The sequence below is a fragment of the Peromyscus eremicus genome, chromosome 5 (genome assembly GCF_949786415.1).
Source record: "Peromyscus eremicus chromosome 5, PerEre_H2_v1, whole genome shotgun sequence".
Taxonomy (NCBI): domain Eukaryota; kingdom Metazoa; phylum Chordata; class Mammalia; order Rodentia; family Cricetidae; genus Peromyscus; species Peromyscus eremicus.
In genome coordinates, this window is record NC_081420.1 from 120,280,215 (window position 1) to 120,296,455 (window position 16,241).

At 40.9% G+C, this 16,241-nt stretch overlaps 1 protein-coding gene across 1 annotated transcript in view; it reads right to left on the bottom strand.

Moving 5' to 3' along the window:
• Hhip (hedgehog interacting protein) overlaps positions 1–16,241 on the bottom strand; it is a 92,637-nt gene that overhangs the window by 13,151 nt on the left and 63,245 nt on the right. Inside the window, exons 8-11 of the mRNA XM_059264315.1 lie at positions 14,093–14,214; positions 11,921–12,044; positions 10,948–11,078; positions 8,562–8,643 (exon numbers count right to left, since the gene is read on the bottom strand). Coding sequence (XP_059120298.1) covers positions 8,562–8,643; positions 10,948–11,078; positions 11,921–12,044; positions 14,093–14,214 — 459 coding nt within the window. The remainder of the gene's footprint in view (positions 1–8,561; positions 8,644–10,947; positions 11,079–11,920; positions 12,045–14,092; positions 14,215–16,241) is intronic.

The window sequence follows — 16,241 nt, forward strand, 5'->3', positions numbered from 1 at the left end:
ACATCTGTCAGCTTGTGTTGAAACACTATGATGAATCCTGTCCTGAATGAGTAGTGTTGACATTCACTTTGTACCTTCACCAACTAAAGTTCATTCTAAGTTTTTCAAAGGTATACACATTTCAAATTCATTCTGTTGCAAAACAAGACATGTGGATCTTAAATGCTACTTATTTATAAAATAATGTAGGTCTTAGTGACTTCCTGAAGGGGGAGGGTGACATAGGAGCTGTCTCACTTCTTTACCCACAGTCACTTTGGAGCTCATGGAAAAGTGTCCCCTAGCCACTGTCACACTTAGGAAACTGTTTCTCCCCCATCATTTTCCCGTTTTCAACAGTTAAGAGAAATCAGTTGTCTATAAACCTTTGTTGCTCACAGTCTAGTATCAGATGACAACTAGCAGGATGGTGGGCGGAGTCAGACCTAATGAATTCAAACATCATTCTCATTGGGGGCCATTTCCTAGCCAGGAGCAACTAATTCAGTCATTAGTTAGTGTGTTTGGGAACTTCCGTACAGAAAGCTTTGGGATCTTATAATTGGGTGGCGTCTGTTCTCAGCAGCTGATCCTATGGCTTAGTGAATTCTCCAACAGTGTAATACTCTGCAATCACCTTTACCACTCACTGTGTCTAAAGGCAGCTTCAACTCTTCCACTTCAAGAGGGCTACGGGAGGGAAATTGCTTATGACAGTGTAGATCTGACTGTTACCCATTTGTCTAAGACAAAGCAGAGAAATGATCCCTGGGTGCTGTGTTATCTTGTAAAAATCTTGTTTTAGTGTCATTTTCCAAGGTCAATACACAAATCAATTGCTTTTCTTCCTTATAATGGTCTATAGTCTGGTTAGTCAGGGTAGCATTTTTCTTTTACAGGGTACTCATGGGGACAGAATTCCAGAGTGCAAAGGACTGACCACAATGTTGTATGGCTATCCACAGTGTAAGTTTGAAGTTCACCTTGACAATTAACCAATTCTGTTAGGCTGTGAGGACTCTTCCTCATCTGGAGCACAATTATATCCCAGGTAGAACAGAAAGATGGACTCTTCCTGTGTGATCAGGAAACAGCCATCTTCCTCGGACATGGAGTCCATGTGAATAGGAAGAGGTGTTTTACTGGTGCTCTTCTCTTTGGAGCATAATGAGATACTGAATGATTTTTGAGATGTGGAGTCTATTCTGGTTTCCAGCAATTCCTGAGTAACTGACATGCACCCCAAAGAGGAGGGCAGACTTCCATTCAAGAATAACTGTAATTTTGTATAGGTCATATTATACACAATCCCATTGCAAGTTTTTAGTTTGTACTGTGTTCCCTAAAGCTATAATTTAGATAAATAGGGTCAATGTCCTATGTTATTTCTAAACAGTAGCTAGAAACTTCTCTGAAACACATGGAACAAAATGGGCAGTCTTCTCTGACTGTGTCCATTCTGAGGGCTCCTGGGGTCTTGCCCCTCACAAAGGGAACTCACCGGCTTACCTGACATGCTCACTAAGAGGGCTGAGTGGCGCTAACAACTGTTAATGTGGTGATGGTCCAGTCACACCTCAATCCACAAATACCTAAAATGGTGTGTGAATTTCTCACACTAAAACTTATCAGCTTACATCAATCTCTCTATTTCCATGGGAAAATCAGGAGGTAAAAATTATGAGATTTTTTTTCCAGGTATCGTGACATACATCTTTAATCCCAATATTCTTTGGGAGGCAGAGACAGGTAGATTTCTGTGCCTGGTCTACAAAGTGAGCTCCAGGACAGCCAAAGCTACACAGAGAAATTCTGTTTTGAAAAACCAAAAGGAAAAAAAATGTAACATTTCTTAATCTAGGCAAAATAGTTAAAACTGAATGCCAATGTCATTTGCTTTTCAATGGAAAGACAAGCTTATCATATAACCTCAGATATTTGATACATTTGCAGCCTCCTGACTCTGGAAACTCATCTACTATCATTATTAGTGTTGAATGTTAAAAAAATTAATTCAAAGTTTCATGTGTCAGAAAACAATCTGTCTCCAAGGCATTTGTCTTGATTAGCACTTCAACCCAACCAGACTTTTCCCACCTTCATCATTTGGTGATATTATAACAAATTATCTAGGAAGCTTAAGTGACAGTCACAGATTTATCATATGACTGGAGACTAGGAGACAGTTTGCAATTCAAGTAACAGCACAACTATAGCTGGAAGCTAGCCTGCCGCCTCTGGGGAGAAGCTGCTCTTGATGGAAGTGAAACTCTCAGCTCAGGAGGGAGGAAAAATCAAATGGCCAAGCCAGGGTCTCCATAGGGGTGGGAAAGCCTAACTTTATTTTCATCTGATCACAAAGGCAACATCTAATGATAATGTAATAAAAATAAAAAAATAATGAAAATGTAAGCTCTTCAGGGGATTGAACACTATCTGGTTCTAGCACTGAGCCAGAGGAAGCTGGTAGGTGAAAGAAGACATGTGGATCCTAGAAATGTCTTTAAGAATCTTGAACTCTTAATAAATGAATCTAATTTTGAAGGATTTTTTTCATTATTTACACTCTCCATTTTATGTATTTGCAAATAGATGCCATTTGTAGGTGGCAATTTGGTCGAAATCTCATGGCAGCCTGTATGGGCACTAATGGTCCAACATTCAAAATTGATAGATTAAGAAAGACTATAATTGAATAAAATGGAAAATTCCTTTGAATATTTGTTTATATGTCAAATCTTAGGACATACATATAAAAATTAGGAAATACATATAAATTAGGAAATACATATAAAAATATTTATATGTGTTCTCATCATAAAAAGTCAGTATGTGAGCTAATGGATATGCTAGTTTGCTTGACTTAATAATTTTACATTATTCACATAACTATTGAAAATTAAGTTATCCCTACAGCTTTCTGTGTGTTTTTTTGTTGTTTTTGTTGTTCATAGTGGTCCAAAAATATTAATGGAAAATTCCAGAAATGAAGTAGTAATACTTTAAAATATGTCATTATAACATATTGTCAAACTTTTCTACTTTACTGTTGATTGTTGCTGTGACTCTCTTTGTTCCTAATTTCTATGTTAAGCTTTATCATGGGTGTGTATTGGAGAAAAGTGTACACAGGGTTAGATGCTATCTGCAATTACAGACACCCAGTAGGGTTCTTGAAACAAACCCCTCAAGGGTAAGGCTTGGGGGTGTGTACACTGTAAACATCTACAATTCTTGTTGGTCAATTAATTACACCCTAAAGGATCTAGGAAAACAGTTTAGATTCATTGTGATGGAATACAAAATCAGTGAATGTTTCAAGAGGGGAGAAACACAATTAGGTTAGCATTTTATAAATACGAATCTGTCATCATTTTGAATAAAGGCATGATTATTTTCAAAAACAGGACACAAAAAGTATTTAGAATAACATGGACATGTTAGTTTTTCATCAGTTATGTGAGACTTTGTTTAGAAGGAGGTAAAGGCTCTGTACAACACTACAGGTATCCTCCATGCCTAAGTATGCCTGTAAACACACACATATACACATATGCAAATCTTGTCAAAGTCTGAGGAAAGTTTAGTCATATCAAAGTTGTTACAACAGATTATGTAACCATGATAATCCATTCACTACAAGTTTTGGTCTTAATTTTGCTTATTTTTTAAAAAAAAAAATACCGTTAAATTTTCAGATGATCTGTAGCAGCTTAGAAAGATTTGTTAGCCAAAAGGACATTTTTTTTAAACTACACATGAGATGAACTTTATCATTAATGAAAACAAATGCAGGGAGATAAATGTGCTCACATTTTTTGTTATCGAATTTACATAATAAAAATAATAGCAAAAATGTGGCAAATGCTTGCTTGTCTTTTAGAGTTCAAATTGACCCTGCAGGATGGATTTTTATAGGGCATATACTTGTTCATGACCCCTAGTGTTAAGAAATTCTGTCCTGCTTGAGAACTAGTCCCTTGTGGAGCCTGTATCCCAGTTAATAGCTACAAGGTCAATGGAGCCGCTAAACAGTTTGTATTACCGTCAGGGTGGCCATGAAAACACCACCTGCCACAAGAGTTCTGGGCAGCTGCGTCAACAGGCACTGTGGGAAGTTATCAACTTAGGGGGCCACTTGCATAAAACTTTGACTGATGACTTGGGACTCCACTGGCTTACTGGATGAAAGTTGCTCTACTATGTATAAGTTTCTTTAGGATGAGAGAGCTGCCTGTGGGCTCCCAGACATACACAACGGCTAAATAGGACTGACTGACCCTTGTGAAATGATTTCTTTTAAAGCGACACTTTAGCATCCTGCGTAATGAGGAGTAGGATGAAATGGTTAAGAAAAAAAATCAAAACAAGGGCAGTAAGTGGCACCTGATGGGAGTCCACAGGCTGCAGAAGAGCAGGTTTTGATACTGGTCACAGAGGAGTTTGGGGACATAGCATTTCTGCAGAACGACCTCTCAAGCTTGGAATCTGCACTGTTAATTTATAGACCTCTTACAGGAAAGGTCCCGGCATCTTGGTTGGAGAAGAGCTAAGCAAGGTGTTGAAATACAGGAAGAGTAGGTTCCAGGAGGGAAAGGAACAGGGATAGCTTTGCTTTCCACATTCCTGGAGAATTAACCCCAGAACATCTCAAAGTCAAAACAAAGGCGTTTTGGTTTCAGTTAACCTGAAACAAAACTAGAGTCTTGTGCTCTATAGAGATAAAGCTTCAAAGTCACGTAACTGTCAGAACTTTGAAGTTTCCACCGTTACCAGAGAGCATTTGATCCCAATTCTTTTAAATTGTATTTATTTATTCATTCATTCATTTATTTGAGTGTGTGTGGGGGTTTCCTATTTGGAGTTCAGAGAACAATTTTGTAGACTGGCTTCTCTCCTTCTATCTTTAGATGATGGGACTCGAACTCAGGTATCAGGCTTGTGCTGCAAGTGTCTTTGCCTGCTGAGCCATCTCACACCCCCACTACACATTTGATTAAGTTTGAAAATAGTTAATAAAGAGCAAGCATGTGAGGAATGACTACCTGAAAGTATTTGTTCAGCTTTTCTAAGCTCTGTGGACACCTGCATCCTAATTTTGGAAGTGAGAGAAACTTAAAAGTTGAGAAATCACCTGAAAATAATTATGGAATGCAAAGAATGAGGCCCGACAAGACTGGAGATTAGAATACACTTTAAATACATTGTTCAGCTCACCTCAGAGCCCCATGCAGTCCAGAGGCAAGAGGCAATGGCCATGTACTAATTTCTGGTAGACCAAGGGCACAGCCCAGTAACAACCTGTGTGTTGTTCAGTTTCAAGAAAGACTCAGACAAGTCTCCGCACCAGTGAGTGAACTGAGATCCACTGTCCAAATCGTATGCTCAGTGCGTCTACACCTGTCCCCAGGAATGTCAGCTGAAGGAGCCCCAAGGGCAGATCTCGGGGCACACTGAACTGAGTACAAGGGAGTTCAGGAATCCAAAACTGATTGAACTGTTGGCTTGATCCCAACTCCATTCTAACACGAGATGCAACTTCCCAACTCTGAAGATGTCCTTGAAATGTTTAGTGTTTTGGCTCAAGACAAATCCATTCTTGTGCTGTCTCCCCAGGGAAGGCTTTTTCCTAAATAACCTAGGAAAGCTGGTCATCTTTCATTTTCAAATTTTCATTATAGATGATGGCCAGTTGGAGAGGGGAAGGGGAAGGGGAGGGAAGAAGGGTGATGGGCAGTGAGAGGAGTGACATACAAAGATACGTAAGTATAAAAAGGACAAGAAGCCCCATTAGTTTTACACTAATTTAAAAGTTAATTAATTAAAATTCAATGGCCTTTTTCTAAAAGACCTCCTAAGGGAGCTGTTTCACTGTAAATAATTTAAGACTTATATAAATGATTCTGCAGTTTACAGCCTTAGACCAAGCTGTCCTTGCAGATCGGAGTGACAATATTGGGACCTTATATGTTCTGCCAAACTTGATTAGGAGTTATTACATTTTATTTCTAAGTTTGGTGTGTGTGTGTGTGTGTGTGTGTGTGTGTGTGTGTAAGAAAATGTAGTATGAATACTATGGTAAGTACATAACTTCTATGTGCTTACTTATATAAAAATATAACAAATTGCAAGTTAGTACTTTTCTCTTCCAGGGTCATAAAGCAATTGACATATGAAAGCTATTTTGAAAATATTCTAACAAGTCTAGGGGCTTCTCTATATGGAGACAATGAACTTAACTGCTCAATTTGAATTAGGTTTTTGAAATAACAAGGAATAACCCTATATGCATACTTAGGAATTCTTTAATTTGATGATGTTCTTTCTTCAGTTTAGAAAAATACTTCTACTCTGCCTGACCTCTTGAGCGTGCTTGTGCTAGCAATTAGCTTGTGCTGCCCCAAATAACCCTGTCTGTAAAGAAGTGTCTGCTCATGCCCAGCCCCTCCTGGAAAAAAACCATTGTAATAATAATTGCTGGCATTCACATCAAAACAGTAAGAGGCTCCCAACAAACGTTTAGGAAAACATTAACTTTCTTACACTCGGTTTAATTTAGAATACGCTGATGCCTGTGGAGGAGGATGGGTCTTCGGTATTCTATTACTTCCCCCACCTCTGCAAAGCAAACACAGATCTTAACCCTGGCCCCACACATGACATGAATCACCAGAAACAGCCCCATAATGAGAAGCCAGGCCTTCAGGTATGTCACTCTGAGACCACCCTACTAGAGGGGGCCCTAAGATCACAAAGCCAAGGTCACTCATGGTAACCCTGATAATTAGATCCTAATAATAGATTGAAGGTGTAAAATTCACCTCTACTCACCAACAGACTAAACAATCCAGATCAAGAGCGATTTTGTGTGAGGTGGGGGTGGGTAGAGATGGGGAGAGAATTCATTACCCTCCTATGGGGAAGCTTCAGAGGTTGATCAATCTTGACAGCATAATGGAGCAACAGGGACCGTTTTGAAACTAATTGCCACAGGTCCGGGGAAAGCCCATCCCCTGCACTACAGGCCATCACTAGTTTGGTTTGTGTTTGTACCGTTACTAGATTCAGCACTCTCCGAAGTGTCTGACAGTTTTTCATTTCTTTCCTTTCCTCCAAGAAGACACAGATTTCACACATAAAGAGGGAAAACCTCACTGCAACTACATACGGAACAACAAGCATGTGTCTCTCTCTTATTGTAAAGAAGTGAGGCCATGCTCTCAGGGAGCAGGGGGCGGAGACATGGGTTCCCCTCTTTGTGGTGCGGTAGCCAAAGCTAACCTGTAGTTTTCTCAGGAAAGGAAATGTTGTTCGGTTATAGAAAGAGTAGGTCTGCCCAGTCACTAGTTCCTGGCTTTTCTGGGAAAACACACAATTGACAACTTACAAATAGTATTTTAGGAGTTGAATGATGCCCATGCCTTTGGCTAACCATTTTATCACTAGAATTGATTCTCTTGAGAAACTCTTCAAAGAAGACTGAAGTTTGCAGCATGGTGTTGGTGAGTAAAGAGTACTAGTTAGTTTGTCACTAACAAATTGCATCTATAAAAATGATTAGGTTCTGTATGACCAATGTCCATGTGGCTGCGTGTAATTTTAACAGTTTCTGAAAGCTGAGCTCTCATATTTGAAAATCATGACTGATGAATGATGATTGGAATGACAAGAGAACTGTGTGTACCAGCGTCGAGATGGGTAGATAGGGAGGGAACAGCAGCAGCGCGCGCGCGCGCACACACACACACACACACACACACACACACAGCTGTGTTAAGCACGTATCTGTGTATGTATGTATGTGTGTGTGGAGGCCAGATGTTAACATTGAGTATCTTCCTAGATCATTTTCTCCTTCATTTCCTGAGACAGAGTCTCTGGCTGAACCAGGTGCTCACTCATTTGGCTGGGCTAGCCAGACAGTCTGCTGGGGATGCCTTGTCTCTGGGTGTTGGATTGTATGTGGTCACCATGTCCACTCCACATTTGTGTGGGTTCTGGGGATGTGGACTCTTGCTCTTATGCTTTCCAGACAACATTTTATCTACTAAGCCATTAAATATACTCTTTAAGGGACAAACCCCTCCAAACCTTCCCTTTGCTGAAGCAAATAACAAAACACGCCTTTAGAGTTCATTTGCTTGATCAAACGATCTTCATGAACACTGTGAACTGTCAGATGGTTTTGAAATGAGGCTCATTTGTTGAATTGTTAAAATAACTTACCTTGCTTGTCTAACAAAAATCATACTAAGAAGAGCGATTCTGCTAGAACATTTCTCATTTTCTCAAAACTAAAGGTTTTGCTCCTTTTCTAACATGAGCGCCAAAGCCACTGTCCTGCATGTTAGGGTCCCCTCCTGACTTTTAACTGTGAGCATTGATTCCACAAGTCCAGGCCAGCTCTGAGAGGACAAGAACGATATGAATGAACTTTTCAAGTCCTTCAAGGTGAAGTGTAGCCGTCTGTCACGGGAAGGGCAGGATGCTCACTCCAGCCAATTGCAAACTGTGTCTCTTCTATAACTAAAGTAACTGGAGGATGGACATTGAGTGGACTCAGAAGGAAAACGAAATTTTACCTTTTCGGGTCTATGATCTTGTACAGTTTTCCACTGTGCGTCTGGGTCATGCTCTTACTGCTTGATAAAATGTACACTTCTCCTGTTGAAAAGAGAAAAGATAGAGTGGATTCAGAGCATCCATCACAGCCAAGTAGAAAGACCCTGTGCTTACAGGCTGTGACAACACCTTCCAAGTCCTTCTTTGTGCATACCTTGAGTCACCTCTTCCCTGTACCCAGACTGTTCCTGTTCAGGAGGACATCGCTCCTCACCTGGGTCATAGTCAACAGCCTCCTCCCTGGGATCCTGGTCTCTGCCTTTGTTCTATAGGCTTATTCTTACCCAGTGATTCTTTTCAAGAGTGAAATGGCGTAAGTTAAGTGGAATTTTCCTGCCTTCTCATGAAGCTGCCTGGATAAGCCCCTCCCTTCATTCCTCCTTCCTGCCCCGCCCCGCCCCGCTCCGCTCCGCCCCGCCCGCCCCGCTCCGCTCTGCGCCACTCTCTTCCTGTTCCTTCATCTACTTCCTCTCCTTCTCTCTCTTTTCTTGTGATGCCTAGAAGCAAACTCAGAGCCTCGAGTGTTGTAGCCAAGCACTCTACCTCCAATGCCCACCCATACCCCTAGCTATTCTCAAAATTAGAGTCTGCCAATGACATTTAAATTATTCTACAGAGCACATGAACAAGAGACGAATATCTTTCTGATTCTCTTGGGTGGGGTAGAAGGACATCAAAGGGAAAAAAACTCAGATATAAAAGGTTTTCACTGTGGATGTTGGGTGGCAGTGGGGCACACCTTTGATCCCAGCACTCTGGAGGCAGAGATAGGTGAATCTCTGTGAGTTTGAGGCCATCCTAGTCTACAGAGCTAGTTCTAGGACAGCCAAGGATACACACAGAAACCCATGTGGGGACGGGGATGCTTTCACTCTGTAACAAGAGTGGACAAATCTCTTTCCTAATTATTATATCTCCGTGTTTCTGAAGTACTTCCCATGCATTTTGGGGAGAGTTGCCTGAGTCCCTTATTAACCTAAGTGAATGGCATGTAACTATTTCTGTTGATTTCCCCATTTAATGTACAAAGAAAAGCAGCCTGGACTTTCATTATAGGGAGAATATTCTGACTTAGGAAAGAAACATTCTTTTTTTTTATGCCTTAAAACTCATTTCTGAGGCTGAAGGATCATAGTCTTCATGGTTTGTTAGGGTGTAGTTAAGTAAAATACCACAGAAGCTACACTCTGTAATTTAAAACAGCGCAGAGTACACAGTTTCACTTTCCAATTAATCATACTCCAATTCCAACTCCCTTCTGCTCATTAGGCTCCATATGTATTTTTTTTTCCAATGGAGGAAAGTTTTATTTTAGCTCCTGGTTTTAGGGATTGCAAATATGTGTTAGCCTGTCTCTGTTACTTGGGAGACATCACCGCAGGGGTATACGGCAAAGAACACCTCCTGCCCTCACAGCAGCCAGGGAGCAAAGATAGAGAGATAAACAAGGTTGTAACTCTCCCTTCAAGAACACCAGTTGGGGGCTGGAGAGAAGGCTCTGAGGTGAAGGGCACTTGTGCTCTTGTAGAGTACCTGGGTTCAATTCCCCGCACCCACATGGCAGCTCATGACCCAGAGTATCTGACACCCTCTTCTGACCTCCTCAGGCACTGAGTATGTACATGGTATACACACATCCATGCAGGCAAAACACCATACATATGAAATAATAAAATAATCTAAAAAATGTCTTTTAAAGAGCACCAGTTTCCTCTCAGTGAGGCTCACCTGCTCCAGGTGGCGCCCCCTCCCAATAGCACCACAACAAGGTGATGAGGCCTTCAACACACATAGGCTCCGGACATTGAGAAACAGGCCAAAAATATTGTTGCACTGATGGTCAGTAAGATAATTTCTGTTCTATTGGCAAGGATTGCTAGCCCTCAGATTGTCTTGCACCAATTTTATTCTCCAATGGGCAAAATAAATAAGTAAACAACAAAGAGAGTAAATTAGGTTCAGATTCCACCCTTCTAAAATATATTAAAGGGGCATGGGCAAGTGGGACAGTTTTTACCCAGAAAACAAAAGGACCATCATAGTACATAGTAAAAAATAACAGTATGAAAAGGTTCTCCATTTGGGACTGAATTTTTTCTTGTTTCTGCCTGTTTTTTCTGCTTTATTACTTTAATATTTCCAAAATATAAATCAGGTGTAAAGATCCTTGGGGACGGTTTCTGAGAAAGAAAACCTAACTGTACCATCTTCAGATTCTATGGAGGTCACCTTTGCTGTGGGTACATTTCCAACAAATGGAAGAAGAGACTGTTATTCTATAGGGCAGAACAAAGTTTTCCAAGCAATGAGTGAAATTAGAACTTAATGGGGTAATAAATATGGTACCTAATTCATCTTCTCCAAATCCCAAGATGTGGCCTGTAAAGTAGCCTCGACAGGAACCACTGCTACCCAGACAGAGCGGCTTTTCCTGCCACTGCTTGGTCACTGGACTTTGCTGGAGGGTTAAGAAATTCCTGTAACAAAACACACCACAGACCGACAGTGAATACACCTTGGCTTACTGGGCACTCTAAAATGTTTTAAAATAGAAATTGCAATAAGGAACTGTCACATGGAAGACATCACTTCTCGAGGGAAAAGGAATGTGCTCTGTCCTGTATGAGAGCACTGTAAAGGCCAGATGAGGATAAAGGACATAAAGGGAAGATGGGGTCTGGAGAGGGCTCTGAAAAATCCAAGAAAGAGAAAGCCCCTCCTCTCCTCCACCCAGGAGAGGGTACTTCCCAGGCAGGCAGGTCTCAGCAGCAAACTGTGCTAAAACTGTGAGATGGGTGGGTGGAGCACAGGGTAGGTACGGTCAGTCCCTGATCTCTTGCAGAACCCAGACATGAGTGCCCGCAGCATGGGTTTCATCAGCTCCTTCTAATTACCCACCATGAGACCTTGAAAATGTAGGCTAAGTTTTTATTTTGTATAGCTATTTATGTAGATGGATTACACTCTGCTGCACACAGTCCTGAGAGTTTGGCACTACCAAAATTCTTAGTCTTCCGGGGTGATTCTAAAACAGCTTTTACAACTCCTGTAAAATACATTTTGGAATGAGGTTGAGGATGAAGGGAACAGTCAAAATAAACGCAAAGACTTCTTTGCCTTTAAAGATCATCCCATTGAGGTGACTGTGCCTACTGAAGACTCTTTTTAGAGAGTCTCTTCAGTTAAGCTTCCAGATGTGGTGTAACACAAGGAAGTAATAACATTTGCATGCCCAAGGTATGACTTGCAGGGGACATCCACTTGAATAGTTTTTGGTAGTGTGCCAACCAATACAAGAAACTGGCATTGGGAAACATACCCATTACGATCTCCAAACACATAGCTTCCATACAGTCTTTCAGACTGGCACCCTCTGTAAACGAATCCACCAACCAAAGGACCATTACTGAATGGCTTGAATTCTAAAAGTGACGACTCACTCTCTGAAAAAAACAAAACAAAACAAAACAACAACAAAAAACCGAACATTAGAGCAAATAAATCATTTTCAGAAGCCAAAGTGATACAGACCAGTTAATGAGTGTTACAATAATTTAATTCCAAGCTGTGTTTCAAAAGGCAAGACATGGATCCTTTTCAGACATACTGATGAGAATAATGAAACTCACTTTAAATAGCACCAAAATATAAGTTTAACGAAATAAAAATGCCCATCAGGAGCTTGCTATTGTTATCGGTCAAGATACACCAAGATTCCAACACAATTTAAATCCAGTTGTTTTGAAATCATTGTTATTTACTGTAAAGCCAAAATACTTCAAAACTTGAGTTTTGAACAATCTGTAAAAATGGTTCTACTTACGTTTAGCAAATCAAACAGACCTATCAAATCATTTAACATGTTTAAAAAGTTTTGAAAGTTCACACTCTAATGAAAAATAAAAGGCCTTTAAGCCCACATTTACTTATTCTTAGAAACACTCACTCAGATGCGTAATATCTCAGCTTAAGGCACAGTAATGGTTTTGTTTATAGAGTTTTAAGGTTAACAAACTGGAGTTCCTTTGAATTACATGTGGCAAATCACCTGAGGATTATTTCTCATGCATTTAATGTCAAATAAGTCACAGTCAACAGACGGTACCTTATGTAAGCACTTTTGTGGTAACATAGTCATTTTAAAGGCCCTACTATTCTCACATGATCACAATAAAGCAAAGCTTGGAAAACTCAAGTTTTAAATACCCCAAACCTGGACAGAAGGCGTGATTGAATGACTAAGGTTGAGTACTGGGGTTAGGCTGCTGCAGTTCAAATCCATCCTTTGCTGTTCAATTTTGTTTGACAATTAACCTTTCTGTACCTCAGTGTTCCCCTCTGCACAATGTGGCCTATTACAGTGCCCGTCACCTCCAGTGGTTCTGTGAGTGTGTTCACAGTGGGAGCCGCGTGCGCAACGGATGTGTTTGAAAATACGCAAATATAAGGCTGTTAATACTTTAGCTGGTTTTGTCTGGAAGTTAATGTGATTAGTAAAATTTAGTTTAATCTCCTGATATAGCCAAAATCCATTGAATTAGTGGTCTGTTAGATTTTTTTTTTCCCCAGACAACATTATTCTTTGGTATGGCTTTTTATGCATACACACATACACACAGAGGAAGAGAGGGAGGGAGGGAGGGAGGAAGGGAGGGAGGGAGATAGAGAGAGAAAGAGAGAGAAATATCTAGAAAAAAAGCAAAGTAAAACAACCGACTACTGCACGAACTAACACAGCTGCCTATTCTTAGTGCTAAAATAGCTCTGTTGAATGTTGAATGAGTAAGTAGAAGGAGCAATCAATTTAATAATCTCAATCTACTGCACTCCCTAAGTCATAATAATGCTTAATATATTATGGCCTTCAGAAGGAGTATGCACTAGAGCATTGAAAATAACTGAGTGTTTTGGACTTCATTATCCAACTTTATGTTTTTAAGTTCTCTGTAAATACTCAGTAATCATGTTATTAAAAATAATGTTTAAACATTTTATTCCCATGACTTGTTTTTACAAGTCAATTACTTTGTTTTCTCTAAAAGAAACCCATTTTAAAATTATTTTTATTAGAAACATTATTTTCCTAATTGCTGAGACTTACATGTCGAGTGTTCAGCCATTTCTTACCTTTAAGCTTATTTCTCTGCATGTAAGATGTTAAGACAAATTCCCCCGTATAAGAGTGAGTAAAGAAAAGAAGTTCCTCACTTTGAGTCTCAGATGAGCAAATTACAAGCCACTGACTTTTGAGACCATTAAACTATTTGAACACAGGGAACCATGCAATCCCTGGGAAAGGCAATTAAGCAAAGGAATCCTCAGGGCTTGGAGGAGTCCTTGAACCTTTAAAAATGGAGCAATTTACTCACTGGCCTGACAAAGACCACTGTTTTTATGCCTTTTCAAAGCTCATTATGCAAACTCCCTTTTTTTCCAATTAATATACTAAAACCAATCTTCACCTAAACCATGCACCATAGGCTTGACTCACCATAATCTTTCCCTTTTATTATCTGTAGGATTCTGGCCGATGATCTGTTTTTCTCATTGGAATCTGAGCAAAGTATTGTTAAATTGATGTTTATATCAGTGGGATGTCGATCCACGGCACATCTACACAATAAAGGAGACAGATACTCATTAATTCCTGCCAAGGTCTCTTCCTGACATAGAAAGGAACGCTCTGTGGGCTGGCGAGAATCCTGGGAGCAATTTAGTTCCGATGTTCTTGAACCAACTGAAGGAAACATCTGATGTGTTTGTTTACCCTGCTGAAGCTAATGACCTCAGGAGTGTGTTTCTTAATTTTTCTGGCTATCTTTCTTCTAATGAATGTTCTCATCGTCTTAAAAACCTTTGTTTAGCCTATCGGTAAGGATTACCTCATGCATAACACATTGGCAGAGTTTGGAAATATGAATCAGTGCTACCGTCAACTCACCATGCCACACAACGTATGTAATGTATTAGCTAGCCTCAGAACCAGTGCGGTGTTTCCTGCATGGAATGCTAACTTAAAAAATAGTACATACATTTATCTTCTCTGTGTGTGTATATTGTGTGGAGGTCAGAGGACAATCTGTGGAAGTTGGCTTTCTTCTTTCTCTTCTGTTTTGAGGATTGAACTCAGATGTTATGTTTGGTGGCAAATGCCTTTACCCACTGAGCCATCTTACCAGTCTCTGAATGGTTACATTCTAATTCTCAGGGAGCTATAGCAAAATAAAACACATGTTCCAGTCCAGGGACTGAAACACAGCTGACCCGTGCACGTGTGGAGCGTGGAGGTCTTTTACCTCCACTGTCTTCATGTCCTCCATACCTAATGTGGAGACCAGAATATCCCTGTGGTTCTAACCACTGGTGGAGCTCCACAGGGGTCAAGGGTCACTGCATTCCTCTTACCTGGTCTAGGTCTAAGAGGCCACAGTATTCCCAGCATGCTTCAGTGAATAAGAGGTGAGGCGGTACCATTCTGAGATTTATGGTTCTTAGCAATCTCCTTGACCTTGACCCTAATGACAGTAGTGTTGCCCTGCTCTCATCCCAATTGTGAAATCCAAAAATGTCTCTAGACATTGTCAAATGTCCCCTGGAGGCAAAAACATCCCATTGAGAATTGCTGTTTGGGTGAACAAAATACACTAACTACTTATAAATCAAACCACTTGGCTTTAAATAAATGAAAACCATTAAAAAATGGAGAGGAGCGGCTTCAGAGATGGAGAGCCATTTAGCAATTATTAAAATAAAACAGAACAACCCCTGGGGGCTCCAACCAGCCCACTCCTGATAAAGAAGCAGGAGCTGGGACCGTTCTACAGGCAGAACCCCACTGTCCTAACAGTGATTCCCACAGCACACTGTCGGGCAGGCACGGAGATGCAGGCATGGAGATGCAGGCATGTTATGACTTCATGAGGAACTTTAGTCCCCCCAGGTGAAAGGATTTCTTCTAGTACCTCTTTCTGAAGATGGAGAATTTATGACAAAAAGAAGTTTGACGTGTTTCCAGTAAGAAGCATCTCATGTGTCGAAGCAGAGGCCAGCTTTCCCTGAGGTGAGCTGCTGGGGGCTGTGAGTTCCACTCCATTCCCTGACCTTCAGCCAGATGTGAACTTGTCAGGTGAGACTAAGATGGTGGGTACCTGTCTCCATCCATTTGTCTAAAAGCCGCGCAGAGCGGGCAGCACCCAAGTGGCTGCCACTGTCCATCAGGGACTCTTGGTAACTGATGTGCCAACTCTGACTCCTTAGTTGTTCACTGGGCGTGACGATAATGGGGGGGGAGGGGCAGTTTACTATGTTAATGTGGGCACAGGGCTGACCACTGCTCCTTGAACCTGTGGTCACATTACTGCGAACCTATTCCCTATTCTTGAAATTAAAAAAGATGTTGGACTGGGGAAATGAGCCAGTGGGTAAGAATACACGCTGTGCAGGCAGGAGGACCTGAGTTTGATTCCCCATCACCCTCATGAAAGTTAGACACAAGTCAGGTGTGTGGGGGCAGTATTAGAAAAGACAGAGCTGCTGACCAGCCAGCCTCACTGAAATATCGGGCCTCAGGTTCAGTAACACATCTGTCTTTATAAATAAAGGACAGGAGGAAGGCAGATGGTAGAGGAAGACATCCTCCT